The sequence below is a fragment of the Epinephelus moara genome, chromosome 23 (assembly GCF_006386435.1).
Source record: "Epinephelus moara isolate mb chromosome 23, YSFRI_EMoa_1.0, whole genome shotgun sequence".
NCBI lineage: Eukaryota > Metazoa > Chordata > Actinopteri > Perciformes > Serranidae > Epinephelus > Epinephelus moara.
In genome coordinates this window covers 13,702,320-13,725,056 of record NC_065528.1, presented here as the reverse complement: position 1 = coordinate 13,725,056, position 22,737 = coordinate 13,702,320, and the positions used below count along the sequence as shown (strand labels likewise).

Sequence of the window (22,737 nt, the reverse complement as noted above, 5' to 3'; positions counted from 1 at the left end):
GAGTGAAGATTGCTTCTCTACATGTTTAAATGTTTATGCTTGTTGAACACGTATATTGATAAAGCACTGGCCTTAGGCTCGCAAAGATTTTATGTCACGTACTTACAGTAACGAGCGCAGTTGTTGTCAACTCCAGTAATCTTCATTTTGTCTCCATGGACTCTGCTCTGGCTGTAAGCTGGCTTCACTTTGTGTTGTGTGTGTGTGAATGTGTGTGTGCATGTATAGGATGTTGGCCCCGATGCACAGAGAGGAGAGGAGCGTCAGCATCATGATAATAAATTACATCATAACCTTAAAATGTTCCAATAAAGAGCTTATCAATACTAAAGTCTTTAATAATTCAGGCTTGGGGCTGTTTTAGACACGATTTCAGCACCTATCCCAAGAGTAAATTGCAATGGCTCTGGGGATTTAGTTTTTCATCTAGCACCATTATCAGGTCCAGATAAAATTTGTCAATACCGTAGTTTACGACCAAATGCCTATAAATCTAACACACCCATCAGCTGGGTTTGTATCTGGACTAGGCTATGTCTACTCTAGTTTTTGCACCAACTACTTTTTTTATTTCACTTTCTTTTATTATGTCTATGTTATGTATCAAGACACAAAGTATATTTAGTATATGTGAAAACCTACTGATTCAGATTTAACTTAAGCTTTGTGTTTAAGTCCAGTTTATGACAAAGGGGGTGGTAATTACTGCTAGTTTTCTATGTATTAGGTTTTGATAAGGTAAGAAGAAGAGGAAAAAGACCGCACTGCCATACCAACAATAGCCCCTGCACTTTTGTGTCCCCACAGGGTTGCCGTCCACCATGTTAAGGTAAAGCCCAGGTGCGCGGTGTTGACCATGCTAAAGCGCCTGGACAAGATCCGCTTCCGAGGCCCCAGGACGAGAGAGGACTTCCCGGATCTGGCCGAGTCGCCGCCCGCCTCCGACAACGAATGTAGCGACGACATGCAGCTGAAGCCCAGGACAGCTCTGCGCGACACAGAGGAGATCCTGCGAGACCCTGTGAGTGCTCATCATGCTCAGACATGCTTGAATGCGTGTGTTTAGGCTGGAGATTTGACTCATGGTCACATTTGCAGTTGATTGAGTTTCATGGAGGAAGCAGAAAGTGATTAGTTTAATTTCCCGTTCTTTTTTTTCCCCGTTTCTGTTTCCCTTCAATTCTATCTATCTTCATCTTTATATCTCTCTGCATCTGTATTTGTCATACTGAATACATGGCTATCTTGCTTTTGTCTTATATACACACGTTTAGCCTTGACGGGCTAGGACAAACACATATGGCGGTGTTTATTAATGTACTCATGAATTATTCTGTCTGAAAAGGACGCTCTGACCTCGGCATGACTCTAGCATCATATCCAGAAAAACACAAAAACCAGAGGGAGGGAGAGACGCAGTAGACGCTGTTTCACCTGTTTGATGTTTTCTTAGCACCCTTAGTTCAGGGCTAAAAATGACAGTACGTTGTTTTGTTCAATCCCACTTGTTTTTGGTTACTCTGAAGAGGAAAGGAAGACTGATGGAGGGTGGGGTTGTTACACTAAAGAAAAATGGAGGAGATGACAGCAATACAGATTTGCCGATGGGGGACATGGAATAGAGATGGCAATCGACAGCAGACAGGAGCAGAAATAGTGAAAGCAGCGTTGAAATGAACAGATATTGGATCGCAGGAAGGGGATGAAAAATGGAGGGAGAGAAAAGATTAAAGCGAAGAAGGCGATAAAGGGGGCCAGAGGACAGGAACTGAGCCTCGGAAGATTGGACTCTGAGATGTCTGGAGGGGAGGAGATGGACAGGGTGAAGAGGAAATGCTGAGAAAGGACAAAGACGCTAGCCTTGACTAAAAAAAATCCACATCATGTTTTGATATTTCTCCCTCCCATGCTAGATCCTGTTCATATTTAATGAAATCTGCAGCTCTCTCTTCCTCGTGGGTGACTAAACCGGCAGTATTGTCGTCATCATCATTCACTCACACTGATAGGAAGATACAGGCATTAAAAACACCAGATTAGTCACTTGATGGTATCATTTCCTGAATGAAGGCTCCAGGATCTCTTTCACTTTCTCTCTTTTGTTCTCCTAAAATAGACAGCTGATATGACTGTTGCACGGGAGGTACTCTGTGGGTTTTCCTGCATCCCAGTGAAAGCTGCAGTGCACAAGGCCAGGTGGTAAATGAGTGGTACTCAGAGACAGAGTACATCATTAGACTGTGACATCAGTTAGGGGGCAGTTTTTTTCACTTGTCAGCAATCTAGCTGACTGCAGTCCCTTTCAGCGTACTTTGTGGGCATGTGCAACATGTGTCTGTGTTTGCGTGTGTGCACCTGAGCCTTCTCGTGTGCACAAGTGTGTCTGTTGGCTGGTGTTTGTATGTCATGTGTGCTGGTGTTTGCCTGCGTTGGAACCATCCCACTGGGAGGGCATCGCCCACATCACGGCACTGATGAGTCACACTCCGTAGCCCCAAAATAGACCAAGCTAGCTGCCATTCCTGCTGTGACACACACACACACACACACAAACACAGACACACAAGAGACATGCAGTCTCTCTCCCACCAATCGTGCTGTTGCATTCAAAATCTTAAAGCTGCCACTGCTTGGTTGAAATATCATCTTCCCTGCGTAGCACCCTACTGGCACGTCGGAGCCCACCCAGACACACTCCAGGACCAGATTACATGACCTGCCTCTAAACTTCACCTTTATTACCTCATATGTTAAAAAGAAGACAGAGCGTGCCCTTGGGCTACATGCACTGAGACTTTTTGACAAACTAGCTTGTGTCATCCATACTAAACAGGCAGAATGTCACTGGGCAGATGGTGTTCAGTCATTGCACAGACAACTGCGTACGACCTTAGTGGCCTCTTCTCGCTTTTCTGCGAGATCAGGTGGCTGCCTCACTGCACATGTCTACTTTGTGTCATCTAGTCATTATCTATAGCAAATCTAAAATACATTTAGAATTGCAGACAGGTGTGATGTGATGCAGGTCAAGACAGTGCCTGATATTAAGATATTACTAGGTTTTACAGCCCTACAAATATCAGCTTTATTGGCATTATTGCACAATGATTAATGAGCATTTACATAAGAAATATCTCTCAAAGCATTGTCAATATTAAAAATGATGATCAGAAGCCACTTAACCAACCATCAGTGCTGAGCAGCTCTTCAATTTGCCGCTCTGTGCAGGAGTCAGTGCTTTCAGTAGTGGGTCATGAATGCTTGAGCCTGTCATCATGTCCACAGGATTTAAAATCAAGTCTCTTATCTCTTCCAGTTTCATAGTAAGGGCCAGAGATAAACCCTATGGCAGAGAAGTCCAAAAGCGCACTGAATACTGAAGTCAAACCACAAGTTGTTTTTTTATGGTTTTGACTTTTGTCCTACCCAGAATACATACGATGTGGGTTTTTGCCAGCTAGCTGTATGAAGAGCTGTGGATTGCAACCCTGCAGCTGATGCTGCTTTAGAGGGTTGTGGTTTACAGAGACGCTTGCTGCCGAAACCCCCGTGTCTGATTTTTGTTCTGTACTCTAAACTGATGATATTTTTTTTTTTTTTTTATTTTTTTTTTTGTTTAGCTGTTTCATTTTTATTTAAAGTGGCAATAAATGAGTGTGCAAATGTTGCAGAATTGCACCCCTGGTCCACTGTCTGTAACTAACTTGAGTTCTACACACAGTTTTTGCTTGTGCACCATTTTAAAAAGTCAGGGAATCAGAGGGTTAACAGGAAATCAGGTTAGGTAGGGAGGTGGGTACATGGTTTCTCAGAAAAATAAAAGTGAAAGTAGAACAGGATGTCTGTCAAGTTGAGAGTAATCACGATATCTTCTACATTGTTAGCACTTTCTACCATTAGCAGAGGAATCACATTTCCTGCTGGTTCATTTTATACATTTTTTAGCGATGCACAATATGTATCTATTTTACAGATAACCTGCTTCTCATGGCCGATAACATAACAGATTATTTTACATTTTTGTATTAAAAAAAAAAAGAAGAATCAGAGGGTTAGAAATGCAAAGATGTAGTGAGAAAATATGGATAATCTGACCTAACCAAATCTCACTGACAACACTATTTTTACACAACAAAAACGAGAAACAGTTCTGACTCTTCAAATGTTAATTTGTTTCTTCTTGTAAAGTATGTCAAAAAACTTCCTACACTTACTTTTGTTTTCATAGAGCATTTTGCCTAACAGTTGAAAATAAATGCTTTGACATAATCTGTCAAAACAGCAACGTCAACATATTATACACAAGTAATTGAACCATAAAGTAAAGTACCTACTTCTTGCGGAGACACAAGGAAACTACTGCTGCAGATGTTTGAGCTCTGCGCAAGGGGCAGTTGCTGACCATCTGCCTGCACACACCCAGTGACAGTGCTAGCTGTAGCAGCACACTGCAAGCGTTAACTGAATACGCTTTTATGTCTGGAACCTCCCGTCTACAACGGGCTTGAGACGTGCCCTCGTTGAGGGCTTGGCTCTGATTCCGGAGTTACTTAACTGCCGAACCAAACGGGATCAGATCAGACACGGCTAGCGTTACCTACCGGTTAATAATGGGTTTAACCACAGAGTTGAGCCTCTTTTGGTGACTGGACCGTTTAAAGGCTCGGCGTTGGATGTGAGCCACTGCTGCTGTGTTAGCACGTGCTAACTGGGCAGATACTGACCATTTGCTGGTAAGACAGCGGCTCTGGAGACAGTCTTTCAGCACTGCATCTAACCTGTTAAACAGCAGCAGGAAGTTTGCTGATCTAATGGGGAGTCTGGTGATCGGGGATCAGACCTTTGGCATAATCGTGTTGTCTATCTCAGAAACAGTGAAAGACGTCCACACTATTGAAACAACATGTTTGGCTCTCTAGTTAATGTGCTAGAAGAACTTGTGCTTCTTCTATGTGTTTATTGGAGGCTTGCGAACCACCTCAAAAGCGTACTGCCACACACTGTGTTGGGGTGTGTAGATGCTGCCTTTGGTAAGCCAATGGGAGCAATTTGGCTTTGTATTATTGGTGTAATTTATCAGCTATAATCTCTTGATTAGAATAATGCATAATATCAATTTCCCATTGCCAGACGATAATTTATCAACCTTATATGTATCGTGCATCCTTATTATTTTTCTGAATTAAACTGTTACTGATGACAGCATAGTAATGTAGCATCTTGTGCCATAAATGCCTGATATTCACAATCACATATTTCACTAACTTTTTTACGCTTTATTGTCTTGACGTCTTTACATTCACACATTTTATAAAATAGAAGTGGCACACCCATGTAGTCAGTGTCCATTGTGCAATAACACTTTCTGTGACAAACTAGGTATCTTTCTAAATTGTTAGTTATTGGACATGGCTGATTAAAGACTACCACCAGCCTGCTGGACTGACAATCTGCCAAATAAGGAGAAGGTCTCTTGTGATACGTGTGTTCATGAGCAGATCAGGGCCTTGAAATCACACCTCCTGTATTTCCCTTCCTACTGTGAGACACATTTAGCCCCATGAGGAGGTTGTAGGCCTAAAAAGCACAACATGGAAGAAAGAGTATTTAAAAAGTGTGTGAGATCCCCAGAGCTGTTCTCGAGGATGAACCAGACGTTTCTGTGTCAGTTCTGTGCTGAGGCAACCCATGGACAGTGTCCTAGAGGCTGAACACAGAGAGAAGAGGAATGGATTGAGGAGAAGAAAGGATCAGATGAGAAGTACAACAGATGACTGAGGAGCGTGAGCGGGAGGATAAGGAGATCAGTCAGCACAAGTCTCTAAACAAGAGGCAAAGAAAGACGTGGCAGACAGCATTGAGATCTTCACTGTCTCCAAACAGAGAGGAAAGGCTCACTGGAAAGAGCTTACTGGAAAGAAGCAGAAAGGAGAGGAGACACAATAAAATATTTTTAACACAGCTAAATAGAACTAGAGCTGAAAAGCAAGAATGAGTGCATACAAATTGGTGAAACATTTTCAGTACTTTTTCTAATCACATTGCTGTTGATGTAAAATGTTGAGTAAAGTAAAGTAAAAAGTCATGGCGTGTTACACATAGATATGCATCTATTCATTTTGTTGCTCTCTTTCGGTGTGGCAATTCATAGCCGGACGCATTATGTTTCAGGTTGTCCGTCCGTCCCATTCTCGTGAACGCAACATCTCAAGAACTCTTCGAGGGTAATTCTTCAAATTTGGCACAAACGTCCCCTTGGACTTCAGCAATGAACTGATGAAATTTAGGTGGTCGTAGATCAAAGATAAAGGTCACTGTTTGTCTGCCTCATTCTTGCAAACGTGATATTTCAAGAACACCTCAAGGGAATTTTTTCAAATTTGGCATAAACGTTCACTTGGACTCAACGATGAACTGATAAGATTTTGGTGGTCAAAGGTCAAGGTCAGTGTGACCTTGCATCCATCTCATTCTTGTGAATGTGATATCTCCAAAACACCTGCAGGGAATTTCTTTTTTTTTTTTCTTTTTTTTTTTTAAGATATTTTTTCGGACATTTTTAAGCCTTTAATCGATAGGACAGATGAGCGCAAAGGGGCGGGGGGGGAGAGGGAGTGACATGCAGCAAAGGGCCACAGGCTGGAGTTGAACCCGTGTCCAAGTGGACACAAAGGTCCACTTGGACTGAAGAATAAACTGATTAGAATGTGGTGGTGGAAGGTCAAAGGTCAAGGTTAGTGTGACCTCACAAAAAATTTTCGGCCACAGAAGAAGAATTCTTGCGCTAATTTGAAAAACTTCACACAAATGTCTAATAGGATATAAGTAATAACATTTAATATCCAAAAGGTCAAGGGATACTGACCAATTGGTGACACTAATCTTACATCCATGTTTTCACAGACATGGATGTAAACTGTAAGAGGAACTTGAATGGTGTGTAGAGGCCTCCAACCGTTGGGTGGTACTCCTAGTTTTTTTTTTTAGTTAGTTTTAATTAGTTAAAAAATGAAGCCAACAGTAAACACACTGACTGGTTTAGAGGTCACAATTTTTCATATTTATTCACTTTTCCCCATCCAGCCTTTCACCCAGCCCAACCCCTGCACAACACTGAAAACACACATTACAGAAAAACAAAAGTTTATAATAATTAAAAGGGGAAGACAGCTATAGCTAGTGATAAACCTATACAATAATACTAACAAATAGGTGAGCAAGCAGATGGCCAGGAGAAGAAAGCGAAAAGGCAAAATAAATGAAATAAATTTGGGTAAAATACAGTCATTGCAGTTGAGCTGCAATGATTAATCAATTAGTTGTCAGTTTATTAATTGATCACCAACTAATTTAATAATCAATTAATAGTTTTGATTAATTTTTTAAGAAAAAAAGTTAAAATTCTCAGATTTCAGCTTCTTAAATGTGAATATTTTCTAGTTTCTTTTCTACTCTATGACAGTAAATCGAATTATCATTGGGTTGTGGACAGCACAGATAGACATGTTTCATCTTTTCTAAAATCTTATTGACCAAACAATTAATTGATTAATCGAAAAAATAAATGACAGATTAACCGATAACAAAAATATTCATTAGTTGCAGGAAGAAGGAGGAGCATGAGCCATTAAATAAGGAGACAAAGGGTCACCACTTCTTTAGAAAGTGCCAGCTAGACCCTCTAAGCTAAACTTTATCTGTTCCATATGCAAAAAGGACATCACATCTTTCAGCCAGACAGAGAATGGTGGAGCAGAGTAGGCGATTTCTAGGTTGGGAGTATTCTTTGCCTGGTTAGAAGTATTACGAAAGCAGTCCTGTCAACCGGATAACAGTTGCAAGGGAGGGGCCCTGCTGGCATCCTGAAAATGGCAAGTAATGGGCAAGGCTGTTACTCAACAGTGTCGAGAATACAGAAAACTAGAGCTGGGGATTGTGGCTTGCTTGCAACTTAAATTCATAATATAATGCAGATGTTTGCACCTCTATTCTTCACCAGACAGTGAAGATTAGTTTCACAGTTGGAGTATGTTGTGCTCAGCGACCTTATGTCCACCTTAAACAGAACTAACAGCTACATGATGGAGAGGCTGAGAGTGGGTGTAAGCAAAGTGCTGCAGCTACGGATACCACAACTTTGATGCTTTAACAGCACTCAGTAATGAAGTGTTTAACACACGAAGAAATTGAAAAGATGGTTTTACAGCAGGACGCAGTGAGATTCCTGCACTCACGTCAGCCTCAGACATGAAAGAGGGAGAGGGGGAACACTATAATTAATCAGCCGATAATCGTCCAGGGTGACGTCAGGGCTTGACCCACTTATGATAACCAGGAGGTACTGACTGAGAGATGTCGACCGCATCAAACAACAGGAAGGTTTGCTCACATAATGCACCGTCCTTGGACCAAATCATTTGAATTTGAAGCTGACAAATACAAAACCAAGGAGCACTGCTGCAGCCGAGTGCTCGTAATGCAGCAAAACTTCTTTCCACTCCCCGCCGTCTGCTCCTTTCATCTCCTCCATGTCCTTCACGTCTTTGTCTCTCTGCCTCTTTCGCCTTCCTCCTCTCCCTTTTATCCTCCTGTCTCCATTTAATTCTCACACCCTCTTTCTGTTTCTGCTTCTCTCTTTCAGTCAACATCCTTTCTCCCCTCCATGACACACTTCTACAGGAGGCTTTTATTTGTTGTCTTTGAAGCGCTTCATTATTCAGGGACACTCTCTCCATCTCCGTCTCTATGTCTCCCCACCCGCTTATCTTGTTAGGCTCTGGCTCGCTCCCAAAGCACATTTTTTCAGGTCAATGTCAGTTTTGTGCTATCTCTCTCTCTCTCTTCCTCGCTCTCTGTCTCTCGCGGTCTTTGCAGAGAGCACATCAGCTGAAGACATTGCAGTGTGTCTGCGCAGGCACACGCAAACCATGCTGGTTGCTGTCAGGGAGAAGCTGCTGCAGCGTGTGTGCGGTTGTGTGTGTGTGTGTGTGGCAGGAGTCTTTTAAAGGACCCTTGCTGTAGTTGAGCAGCGATTCTCATCATCCGCTAGCACCGCCGTCTCTCCCTTGCTCTCGCTCTTTCCTCTCCCTCCATCACCCACTCACCCTTTTTTTTTCCTCACACCCTGTCCCTGATTCCTCTCCTCTTTCACACAGTCGTCACCTCTCAATCATTATCATCCAGCCGGTCCACCTACACACATGTTGTGTTGCTAGCCGTGTGTGTCAGAGTTAAAGCCCTTAGTCATAAGGGCGTGTGAGTCATCAGTGTTTGCTGTAGTGAGGAAGAGGGGGGGATTCTCCTCTTTTTCGTCTTCCTCATCCTATCACGCTCCAGCTGGACTTAGACCGGGACAGGAAACGTTAGCGTGAGTCATGGCACCATGCTAATCTGTGTGTGTATATGTGCGTGTTACATCATATGGGATATCCCTGCTCGTGCTGACTTGTATGTATTTTTTTGGCGAGTAATTCTAAAACCAAACATCACTTTCTTTTGTTGTCTTTGCTTGTGAATCAAATGTTTGCCTGGGTGGGTGTGCATGGTCATCTTTGTATACGCTGTATGCATCACTGTGTGTGTATGTGTGTTCACAGGCAGGTTCGGGGTCTCCAACCATGGCTGCGGCCATCCAGGACTTCCAGAGGTCGGAGTCAGACAGGCTCAACGAAGTCAAAGGTCACCTGGAAATTGCCTTATTGGAGAAACATTTCCTACGTGAGTACACGGAAACAACACTTTCTGGTCTTCTTTTGAAGCTATTCACTCAGTTCACACTTCAAATATACAGAGACTCATTCAAACCTCAAGATATTATTTCAAGAATTCATCTTCAGTGTCCTCACACGCTTTCTATTTGCTCCGTTGCTGAGTTTATTGATCAAATGTTTGCTGATGCTCCATTGGTTCAAGTTGTGCCGGATGATATGAAACATCTTAGTGTCTAGTGTTCTGTGTGTTGCACTGGTGTTGGTTTTAGTTTCCCACAAGCTGCCTCATCTACCTCTAATTTTAGCTATGGATTTCCCACATTACCCAGAATTCCTTTTGTCAGTTCTCAGAGAAAAGCTCTGATTTTGTGGCACTCAGCTCATGGTTACACAGAATATGTAGGTGGTGAGGGAGAAAGGAAGATTGGGGGGAGAAAGTGTGAGTTTCTTATCTGCACTGCCTTTCCCATTTGTTCTGATTGTATACCAAACTGTGCCTGTTGCAGGCAGCCTCCTCTGTTTGTCGAGAGGCTCTGGTTAAACTCAGCTGTAGCTGAAATGAAATTCTCCTCAGCACCCCATGGTGGCACTTACTGATGTCTCATCAATTTACTGTAACAATGAACATGCTCTTGGTTGTTTTTATAGAGAGGGATCCTCTTACAGCTTTTGATGACATCCAGTACTAGCTCTTAATATCATTCTGCTCTGTGGATTCTGGTCTCACAGGAGGTTGGTTTTGTGTATTGCTCTTTGTTGCTGTGGGCAACTTGACTCTAACAGACTGGCAGTCCAAAATAACCATGGTGTGTTGGGCTTATTACATGAAGCAGCAGTGTGCTGCTCCGCTCAACTTGAAAGCTATAATAATACCCGATTGTATCTGTGTACAGTATTCAGCCTCAGTGCTTGCTGTAATGTTGGCTGTTGTTAATTTCAATGTTTTATTCTGTCTTACCTCCAAAATTTAGGAGAGCTCAGCTACAAGCTCTTTACAATAGCAAACTTTTCTCTACTTTAAATGATGACTGGAAATAAATCAGCACATAAAAATAAATGGTCTTAAGATTCCAGTTTAATCTGATATTTAGAATACGCAGTAACAGCAGTAACATCCTGTTTTGCTAGCTGTGTGTTTATGTGCAACTGTATGCGCCCTTGAGTTACACTGGAAGCCTAATGGAAGCAAGCAGCTACTGAGCTAATAAAAATCAATTTACCATGCTACACCAGAGGGGCACACTCTGAGGTGAAGCATCCATGAAGCAGGCAGTGCATCCTCAGTTAACCTACAAACCTTCCTGTTCATTTATTCATTTGTTGATTGTACCTTGCCTAACCTTGCAGCCTGCAGTAGCGTGTCCACAGGGATTTAAGTGCTGTTGTCTAGTTACCGGCCACATCATGAAATCTCAAATGCCTGCCTGTGTTAGGTTCTTGCTCTCAAATTCAATTTTCTATAATATCATGACACAATCTGCTATAGCACCAAACAACAAGGCGACAGGCTGGTGATCATAGTGGAGCATTCAGCTGATAATAGAGCCAGATATTTCTCTCAGTAAGCGGTGGAGACCAAAACAGAGCTAAAGGAAGAGTCACTATTGGACTTTATCAGATGGACACAAACACTACTCCAGATGCATACTAACAATATGTACTTTAACAATACGATTTTTAAACCTGCACCGACAGTTTAGGGCTGTCATTTTTCAAAAAGTCAAGTTCAAGCTAACACGTCATTAGTTTGAAATAATTGAAAACGCAACCTACATTAACCTGGAAATCCAGATGCCCCGCCCCCAGCAAAATCGAATTTGCACTGCATGGGGATCTGGCCCCGATGAGCAGAGCCCGCTGAATAGCCTATCGGACCAATCAGATCAGTCTATCTTACAGAGGCGGGCTCTGGGCGGGCGTAACATGATGAAGACAGCGCTGCGCCATAGGAGTCTAAAAGTAAACAGCCAAGATGGCAGCTGCCATAGAACCGCGTCCATTCAGTTTGGCTTTGGAAGAAATGCTAAGCCAACTACACTTACCTTTTTCCTTGAGAGAGGAACAGAAGACTGCCCTAGAAGCCTTCGCTTCCAGGAAGGACGTTTTTGCGGTTTTGCTGACGGGATACGGCAAAAGCATAATATATCAGTTAGCCCCACTGTTCGGCAAACAAATGGGGATTAGCGCAATGAATACGTCACCTTGTTTTTTGCTCTGAAAGGGCCATTGTGCTATACAGTTGCATGCGGCGGCATTTAATATGCCTCAGTTAGTGCCGCCCCTTGGGTAGGAAGGGTGTATCGGTGAGGGCCAGACTCAAAATCTTTCCAGGCTAAACCTACATAGTAGGGTTGGGCAATAAGACAGTATATACTGTGTAACTGAGTCGAGCTGCAGGAAGTTTTTTTGATCTGGCAGGGTGTGGGGCTGTCAGAGATCAGACCCTCGACGCAATCCTGTTGTCTTCCTCTTGATCTGTCCTCACAGCGGCATGTTTGGTCATCTAGACAGCATGCTGCAGTTGTTGTCGTTATTCTTTTTGTTTATCGGCAGCTTGCAAACCAAATTTAAAGGTACACTGTGTTGGTGTGTATATCCTGCCCTTGTTAAGTCAATGAAAGCAGTCTGGCTTTGTATTATTGGCACTATTTATCGGCTATAATTTTAATTATCGGAATAATGCATAATAATAGAAATGTTCCACTATCGGCCCGATATATATCATACACCCCAACCTGTAACCCTTGAAATTATTGTTTTCAGGAGCCTTAAAGCTTCCATTTCAAAAGAATTTCAGTTTTACTGTTTTGACTGTTCTGTTTTTAACTTGTCTCATGTGAGGCAGCTGTTTTTTATTTGGAAGTTCCAATTAAAAGAACAAAACAATCAAATGTGATGAAGTTCAGTATGGTTCTGATTATTTTACCCCTACCTGCAGTGTGTAGTAGATGTGGTTACACTTGATTTTTCTCCCCATTCATAAAAACATGGACCAGAATTATGACTCCATCTCATTGTGCAGCGTCCCCTATTGAAACTCTGATGGACCTAAAGTAAGCTGTTTCTGTTACTATTCCTCTGTAGTTTTAGGGTAAGATGAAAATAGTGTATGTGTTGCAGTTTGCAGTTACTGATACGCTGTTAATCTGTATATTGTAGTCCCAAAAACAGTGAATGGGGGAGGGCGGGGAGATGAAGGAGAGGCAGCAGCCTGATGTGAAACAAACTGCATGATGATGAGTCCGCCCACTCAACTCACACACATTTACAAGCTTGTCTAACCTGGTATTCGATGAGGAGGACTGGTTGTCCTGTACCATGCAGCACATTGACAGTCCCGGGATGTGTAATGGACTGTGAAGTCCCCCCCCCCCCTTGCCTTTCGACTATGTGTGTCTATTAGAGAGCGAGTGAGAGACAGGGAGAGAGAGCGTGAAAGAGAATACCTCGGGCTATGTCCTCTCTCATAATGCCTCTGCCTGAGCTAAAAGGGCTGGATTCATTGTCACACAGTCAGGATGCTAGCTAAATGAGCTCACCCTTCATGGACCTGTCTTCCTTCCTGTTTGCCCTTTCCGTTCTCCCCCTCCCTCCATCTAGAAATTTTCTAGAGCTCTCTTTGCCTTTTTCTCTCCATCCCGCTGAGCTGCTCTTTCAGGATCTGCCCGCCATTCCCTGCTCTTCTTTTTTGCTCATTTATCCCCTTCTCTTCTTTTATTATGCTTTTGATTCCCCCTTCTCCTTGTAGGACACTGCAGTATGATGTTTTGGGATTCCTCTGGGGTCTAACAAACACACGTGCTCACACATGAACACTCAAGCCGCTACCAGCTGTGTGAGTGTCATGAGCTCAAAGAGTTAAAAACAGAAGTGTTATGATAGCTCCCCCTAAGATGGCAGCCACTTGGCATTTTGGATGGGGACTCCGGAGGGGAGGTTGATGTTGCCTCCTGCTGTTGATTGGTAAAGGGTAGTAATACCTCTGGGTGATGTTGTTTTCTCTTCTAACCTGTGTGTTTTTATGCCCTCTGTTTGCTTGTACCCATCCACTGCTACTCCCTTCCCATCTCACTCTCTGGTTATCCATTTCTTTCATGCCTCTCAGCCTTCCGTCCTATCTCTGACCGGTGTAATCGTATTGCGGGTAACACTGAAGCGTGACAATCCATTAGCACCTAATGGAGTCCGGAGCTCTCTGCCCTGCACTCTAGTTATTGTGTATTCTATTTCTACTGTTTTTCTTTGCGCTCTACTCTGCCTTCCTGTGCTTTATTTAGTCATGGTACGCTAAACAATGCACTGCTGATTGTGTTTGAGTCCTTGCACTGCATGGCCTTCTATAGAAAGACCTACGTAAGTGTGTATTCATCATATTATAGGTCACATGTTAAGCGGCAATGCATACAGCCTTGTATGTTCATATACAGTTTGTCATTTTGTAAGGCTAATGAGATTAGCGGGGTGACACAAAAGATTCCTTGTAGCAAGATATTATAGGTTTATGTGTTGTGTAATGGCTTTTCTGGAGCATAGGTGCTATAGGAAAACAACATACTGTGACACACTGAGTGCGTTTACATGGACAGTTAATTTCCCTTTTCATTCGGAGTGAAAGTTCATTCCTATTAAAAGTGATCTTGTAAACACCTAATTCCGAATGAAAATGGCCAATGCGATTGAAAATTCATTCCGATGTAAGGGGCTGGAATATACCATTTCTAATAACGAATGAAGAATTTCTCGCACTTGTATACACTCATTCCTCTTTAAGTTCATTCCAGTCTTTCCACGCATGCTCGTTTCCTTGCCCTTCTGGCGCGATGACGTATATAGCGCGCATAGCAACGGGCTGAGATAGAGCAGTCGGACTCATTGCACTCACCTGTTTCCATTCACCACAGCACGGTCAGCTATCTCCCTTCTCCTCCTCAACAGACGAAGCATTAGCAGAACAAGGTTGTTGTTGTACTGCTGCTTCAAGACTATAAGCAAAACAAGCCCGAAAAAGGCACTAAGAACGGCGTCGTCAAGCATCTTGTTATCTGGAATGAGGATTAGAGTGTTTTCTGCCGGTAAACGTAAACACGTAACATCCGCCCTGCCCCCTATCCAATCAGAAACCTTCCCTGCCCCAAACCTTGCGCAGACCTGAATAAAGACGATTAAACTGATCTCCCGTGTAAACCCTCATTCGGAATGAATATTTCCCATGTAAACTACCTGAAAGACTTTAATTCCGAATGATTTCATTCAGATTTATTTCATTCCGAATGAGAAGCCATTGTGTAACCGCACCCATTGGAAGGATTTAGAAATGATAAAGTTATAACCCCTAAGATTTCTGTCCAGGTTGATTTGGCGACACCTGTTGTTCTAACTGGCATTTTTTCCATTATACCATGACGAAGTGTGATCTGATTTCATGTTGTACACACACACTGAAGAGTATTTTTCCGCACAGCACAGTAAAGTTTGTTTCCCTTGCTGAGGGCTAAAAGGTGTGCAGCCTGTCGCCAAAGCTCTTGTTCCTTTTCCATTCAATTGGCTGACTGACTTTTTTCGTAGACGTATTTTTGATGAATGATCACAACCCTAACCCCTGCTAAGCTACAGTAACATCTGTGACAAATACATTGCGGTTCCTGTGACTGCTTCATAATAAATGCCACCCCTCGTCTTAACATTTATGAAGCATTTAATTTGAAGCAGCAGGAAATGTTTGCTTTGCATTGGCAGTGATTTGATAGAGCTGTAGGTGAGTAAACAGCTGACAGTGAGGCTGATATAAATGAGATAGATCTGCAAACAGTAATGCTGGATCACGTGCATGCCTCATTTCCTGTGAGTCCCTCGTGTGGGTAGTCAAGTTGACTAAACAATTACCAAAAGAAAAAGATCAATCAATATTAAAAAAAAAGGGTATTTGCAAGTATCAATCATTTAAACTTGCTCTAAATAAGAAAATCTGCTCAACAACTAAGATCCACTTTTGCAGTCGCTAGCTTTTTAAATCCTTCGGTCTCCTCAGGGCCAATTTAATTTCATGTTTCAGTTTAAACTCCACTGTGTTGTTTTTTTCCATTGAGAAGATAAGAAAATGTTTTGGCCTCTAAAAACATGTTTCCCCCAAAGGAAAAGGCCCATAATGACATGAGAGGAAATGGGAGTAAACGTAACCGAGACTCATCCCAACCATTGAAGTGTGTGTTGGTTTGTGCTTTTTCCCTCTAATGGTGCATCAGAAATGATTAGTCCAAGAAATTATTTGGGCTTCTTGGATCTCTTTCACACTCGGAGTGAACTGAGCGTAGGCGTATTTTCTCTCTCCCCTTCTCTCTCCTGCTGACGTCTTCCCTCTCTGCTGCCTAAAATAAAGCCGGGGGCCCACGCTGTATGCTAAAACAAACACACTGCTTAAGTATATTGTCTCCTGCCTTCACAGGAGGCGTGAGTTTCCATTCCAGATGGCGTGTGTGTGTGTGTGTGTGTGTGTGTGTGAATACAACGACCCATGCCTTTCCCCTTGGCATTTGTTGTGATTGACCAGTGCTATTCTTAGGGCACTTAATTGGTTAATTTGTAACCATGTTTCCGGACGTGGAATCACATAGGAGGCTAACACACACTCACACATATGCAGCGTAGGTTGTGATGGCCTTCTGCTGTGTTATAGTTGTGTTTCCTTTAGTTTTCCTCTCTCTCCTCTTCAGGTCCTTATTTTTTCCCTTCCTCTCATCTATTCGTCTCTTTCATTTCTCTCCTGTCCTTGTGCTTGTCTGTATGCACACACACACTCCACGACAGACTAATAAGATTAGTTTAAAGGGCCAGCAGTGTTTTCTCAATCATTTAATAGATGCAGAAATATGTGTTCACCTCATTCCACCTTGACCAAGCGTGCAGTGCTGCAGCAGTCTCTTTAGTCTGTCAGTGTTTGACAGCTTTAGTAATTCAAGGAAGAGGCAGTTCACTTAAATCCCTAAATATATTTTCCCACATCCCCCTGTTGAAACCGATCTATGGAGGTAGTTATGGTTTGATTTGCCCAGGTTTTGAGACCTTCCCACTGAGACCTCTTGTGCCACCTTAATACAATTAATGGATTTTTTTGTGAGTGGTGCACAGCATTGAAAAATTACATTAGGAAAAACAGTGTGTGTTTTTGGAGACATTGCTGTGGTTACATGTGCAGGATAATCCACAGACCTAGAAAGAGCCACAGCCCCTGATAAACCATCCACAGTGAGGTCTGTGGATTATCCACAGTAATAAGAATTATTCTGTGCTTGCGGCTTTTTAAAAATGTTTTTATAGGCACTGTAATGTAGGGATGCATTATAATTGCTCTAATGTATTACAAGGTAAAATACATGCAAGTTTTTACTATAATTCAAACATGATTAAAGCAAGACTGAATCCAGCCTAGTGCTAATGACTGTCGAGTCTTAGTGATGGTCTATATATGTATGGTAATTACAGGTTGGCTGTGGGTGGGCAAACTTACAATTTACATTGTCAACTCTCACAGATTAGTCTGTACTGTTTACACAGTGGTAGCTATTCTAGTGTCTCTAAGTAATGTCTGTTATGTCTTATCCTAAAATAAGGGGGCTCCCTCATTTTGCTCCCCTCCTGTTCCTTGCTCATTTTTGGTTGTGCTTGACGACTAGCATGCTTCTCTTGTACGTTAATGCAAGTATTTACATTACCTTTCCAGCCTCATGACCCCAAATCAAAGCTGGGAGACCTCTGGTTTATTTAGGCTAACTCAGTTAGCTTTAGCCTGGTCCACAGCCGGTAACTAGCTTTTTCAGTCTGGCAACTCTGTGGTGAAGAATATTCGGGAGACGTTGCGATAACATTTGCTTTATTTCTTCTGTGCAGCAAACACAAAACAAGGTCCTTTTGACAGTCATGATACTGAAACCCGAGCTTTATGCTGACTACTGTAGCTCAGTGGTGTAGTGGAGGGTATACTCAGGTATACGGGGTATACCCACTTCTTCTATCCATTGACAGTATACCCACCTATCAGCAAAACAGCCATTGTAATATAAAGGAGAGTATGCCCCCTTCCTCATCGGTACCCTACCTATCTACCTAGTAGTACACCCACCTCATCAACTACCACTACACCACTACTGTAGCTTCAAAAAAGCATGGCTTCACTGTGTCTGGCACTTGCTGCCCCAGTTGTAGTACTTTTTTACACACTCACACATACGAGAGTCTCCCATAACAAATGCCGCCAGACTATGTCACCTACACATGTAACCTGTCTTAAAGGGTAAGGCTTGGGCGGTAACATTAGTCATGGAAAATGAGAACCATGCAGCCAAGCAGCAACAAATCTGTAGCGTGACGTGTTTGACATCCTGTGATGCGACTATTGCACATGCCCACATCGCAGTATTGATGCTGAAACGCTATATCGTGCATCCCTATCATAAAGATATAGATTGATGTTATATAAAATGGCATTAGCCTTGTTAGGAAGTGTTATATAACATGTCCCCAGATGTCAGAGCTAGACTGCTATACTTTATGTAGTCCAAATAGCTGAGACAGCCAGTCTTACTGACTGACAAATTTTAAATTCAAATCATGAAGTTCTCAGTAATCAGATAATTAGCCGGTCAGCCATTCTCTCGTTATACTAACACTGGGAACTCCATCTTGTGTTGTGCAGAGCAGTGTAAGGTTGATGATTTATAACAGCAACCACAGTAGACACAAACACAATGGAGATGTAAATTATGCAAGGGGTTTAGCATAAAACTGCACTGTAGTATATCCGCACTCCCAGTGTGTCTAAAATAACCAGAGTGGGAATATATGGATGTGTAATTCTATAATTTTCATCTGTTTCTCAGCCCTCGCCATGCTACACACCAAGATTTAAGATTAGTACTCCGAGGACACAGTTTCCTTGAGTGATAACCTTGCGATGGCCCTGTAATTATTATAGTAATGGATGTAAAAACAGAGAGATATATCAACCAGAATGCTGAACTGACCCTCCTTCTGGTGATAAAATGGCAAAGGGTAGTGCTGGTGGAAGTCACCTCGTGTAATTATATGAGCAGGCCTAATGTGCTAAGCTTTTATCGCTCCCTTTCTCTGTCTCCCCTCAGCTCTCCCTTGCCTTTATTCTTATTCCCTTTCACTCCTACCTCTAAACGTCACTGTCCTTCTCTGCCCTCCCTTGTGTTTTGCCTTGGTTTTATCCTTGGCTTGGTTGATATCTCTAGCTTTGTCTATCTGTGTTACAATACAATTTTTCTGTCGATGTCCGTCCTGGACCTTCCATGCTACTGTGTGTACGTGTAGTTAGTCTTTCAATATTTCTACATCGTACTGTGTAATAGAAATGTTCTGCCGTATTTGGGTTCATGGGTTTTACAGCAACTAGTTCCACAACATTTGAGAGAACAAGATGTGTGTGTGTGTGTGTGTGTGTGTGTGTGTGTGTGTGTGTGAGGCTATCCTGTTTGAGGTCGTGTATTGAAGGTCACTGCGGGGGAACAGGCCAGGCTTTGTGCACTACAGTGACTTGCTGATCAATACAGTGTCCTAGCTGCTGCCCTATTTCACACTGGGTAGAGGGGCACACACATGAAGGGTACACACAAACATGCAGCAGCAGCAGCAGCAGCAGCAGAATAACTGACAGCTAATGGAATCAGAGATGAATTGCAATAGGTCTATAATGCTATGCAGTGTTGTTCTTCGCAATAACTACAGGGACTACCGGTGCTGGGAAACCACCCGGAATAACAAGTACATCCCAGTAGCGTATATCAAACAGACACCAGGAAATATCTTATTCCCCACTGACAGATATTTAAAAAAAAAATGTATTAAAAATTCAGAGATACTGTGTCAATTTAAAATCCCATAGTCCACCCACATAAGTTGCCTGATTAGGCCTCTTATCAAACACTGTGGGTGACTACAGGCTGTAATTAATTGACAGCTCTGTCCTCTTAGAGCAGGACTTTATACACCACCATTATTGTTATTACTTCATTGAGTTTATAAATGTCACATAATTTCCTGCACAGCTCATTTCACATTTTTGTCTTGTCATAGCAGGAAAAAAACAGGCGTTACAGATAGCATTAACAATGTCTCAGTTCGCTTCACCTGCCGGCGAGCCAAGACAGTGAGCCAGCATGCCTGCTCCCTGAAACCCAACCCGCTAAATGGAATTCAGCCATTATTAATTGTATTACTCACACCTGTGCTGTTCCTACTTTGACATTTTCAAAATGTCTTCTGTGAAAAAGAGCAATTAGCCAGAGTGACTTCAAACACCTGAGTGGGTGTGCGGGGTGTGGTGTGCTTGAATGGAGTGCCTTGCTAAAAAGCAAGCTGCCACTGTAGCTGTTGTTCTAGCTTTAGCTTTAAATTTGACTTTGAAAGTTTTTTCCCATGAAATGAAAAATACAGCTTCCCAGTTTTAATCTTGTGTTCCTGTGGTAACTGACCATTTATCCTTTGTTATATGCCAAATATATGTTACAAAAGATCTTTTCTCTTTCCGTAAAACCAGGGAAAATGGGGTCAAATGTTTGATAACTCATCCTGCACTCAGGGGCGTTTACAAAAGTCCACTCAAATGAGACTTTGGGTAACTAGTTAGTTAGCCAAACTGGTCATATAAAACTGCACTTCGCTGTTTGTGAGTTGTAGTAGTTACAAACTAAAAATGCAATATGGAGAGAGATAAGAGACGTGTGTTTGTATATCAATGAGCAAAACCTTTGTTTTCAGCTCCAAAACAAAGTTGCTGAGGTCTAATTCATTCATCTCGTTCTCCTCCAAATCTAACAGCTAGGAAGGTGTGTGTGGAACCAACAATCCACTCAGCCGTTGGGGTGTAATGATCCATCAAACTGGATCGATATATCGATTAAATGATCCAGTATCATCGATGCAAAGTGAAAACATCAATCTATATCGTCATCTTTAGGACACACTTTTATTTTGAAAGTCTGTGTCACCATCAAACAGTGGCAGGCAGATGGTAAGCAGCCAAGAGAAAGACGATGAGGATAACGTTATTTACAAAGGAATAAATCAGCAGTGTGGAAATGTTTTGGATTTCGGAGAAAATACAAGTAAACAGACAGAGCACATGCTGTATGTAAACGATGCAGTTACGAGATATTAGCTGACATTAGCTGCTCTGTTTCAATAATGTTGGGCTGAAAAAACGTGCATACAGGCTGGAATTTAATCATGATGTTGTGTCGGGAGATGCAGTGACTTGAGTATAAGAGGAAAGAGGAAAAATGTCCGCTAGCCGCATGCTTAAGCTCGTAATAAGTAGCAAACAACAATTGTATTGTCCATGAACCTTGACAGTTATTACTGAGCTGAATATGATACTTGTGTTAAACAATGTTGTTATTAATCCATGTTTTATGGCTGTTGGGAGACGTTTGCCTTCAGGGCTTTGAGCCAGATAACCATGAAGTTTATGAAAAAGATTGTGGTTTAGGACCTTAAGAAAGGTCTCTCTGTTAGAAAGCCTTGAAGGCTAACTATCCCATGTGCTGTTTTATGTGTGTTTGTGGAGTCAGTTTAAAGTGAACTTTACTTCCCAATTACTTACATTATGTGTTTCTATCCTTTATGGCCAAAAGTAAAAAAGAAATGGGTGGCAGCTTCTTCTGTAACCGATTGTGTCATATGGACATATAATATCGTCTCATATTGATTGCAGGCCCCTGAATGGCATCGTGGCAGAGTTTGTAATATTGGCAAATATAATATCATCATTCAAAGAATCAATATAGTATTGTATCGTGATGAAACTGGTGAGTTACACCCTGACTCAGCAGCAGACTCTGCTGTAGCTAAACTCTAAGCCCGCCCACTTTATAGCAGTCCAATCAAATGTGAAGGATTTGATTTAAATCACTCTTATAACTGTACACTGTTCAAATATTCCATTTTACTGGGAAATCCATCACAGTATGGTAAAGCTCAGGATACTCTAATGAAAGTTTCACTAGGAGCAAGTTTCACTTTTAACAAATGCACACAAAGCAAGACTCAGTCAAGGTCGACTCATTTTAAAATTTACAGTTAATGACACATTGTAAATTTTTTAATGCAGGTACTATGAGGTACCAATAAGGTCAGCATTGTGTGATTTAAAAATTCACACTCAAAGGCTTTTTTGTTGAAGAAATTGATTTTACTTCTTCTTGTGTGTGTGTGTGTGTGTGTGTGTGTGTGTGTGTGTGTGTGTGTTGAAATTGTAGAAAGAAGGCCTTGCTCCTCTATTTTTTATCGGTTGACACCAAAATCTGATATTTGCTTTAATATTTCAGAGTGCAAAAATTGTTTCTTTTGTCACACGGAATTGTAGCAGCCTTGGAAATATCTCACTATAATGCAACATTCAGGCTTTTTCAGTTTCTGAAATAAGACAAAACCCAGAAAAGCATCTACAAATTGCACTGTATGAGTCTTTAAGTAATTAAGGTGAGGATGACGGTGTAGTTTAGTCCTATACTGTGTCTTTGAAGACAAAACAGAATAAACAAACTTGTTAAAGGCTTTGTAAGATATTCATTCAGAAGTAATATACATAAGAAATGGATTTCAGTAATTGATGGGCCACATGTTGTGTGCCTGTAGTGTCTGGAGAGTTCGTATACAGCAGAAAAATGGATGTAAATGAAAAGTCTTCATTTCGTATTCCCGGAGATAATTCTGCAAGTGATTGAGCTTTCTGTGGGACTCTGCCTCGTCACTGATTGCTTGTGTGCACTGATGATGATTCATTCTCCATCTAACAGCTACAGGACATGCTGCATGGTAATGACTAAATCTCGCTCAGTGAGGAAGCAGTCTTTTCTGTTGTAGGTGAGCTCTGTACGAGAGGATTTCAAGCTTTTTAGGCAGAATGGGTCCTGACAGCTCAGACGCAGAGGTATATGTAATTGGGATGTTTGAGTTTGTGGAGAAGAATGTCGGTGCAGATATATCATTTTACATTGGTTTCTCTCAC

The 22,737-nt window shown here is 42.0% G+C and overlaps 1 protein-coding gene across 2 annotated transcripts in view; it reads left to right on the top strand.

Annotated features, from left to right (window-relative positions):
• gramd4a (GRAM domain containing 4a) overlaps nt 1-22,737 on the top strand; it is a 68,905-nt gene that overhangs the window by 9,515 nt on the left and 36,653 nt on the right. For both annotated transcript variants that reach the window (XM_050036483.1, XM_050036482.1), the window contains exons 2-3: nt 808-1,021; nt 9,597-9,717. In XM_050036483.1, the coding sequence (XP_049892440.1) occupies nt 808-1,021; nt 9,597-9,717 (335 nt within the window). The remainder of the gene's footprint in view (nt 1-807; nt 1,022-9,596; nt 9,718-22,737) is intronic.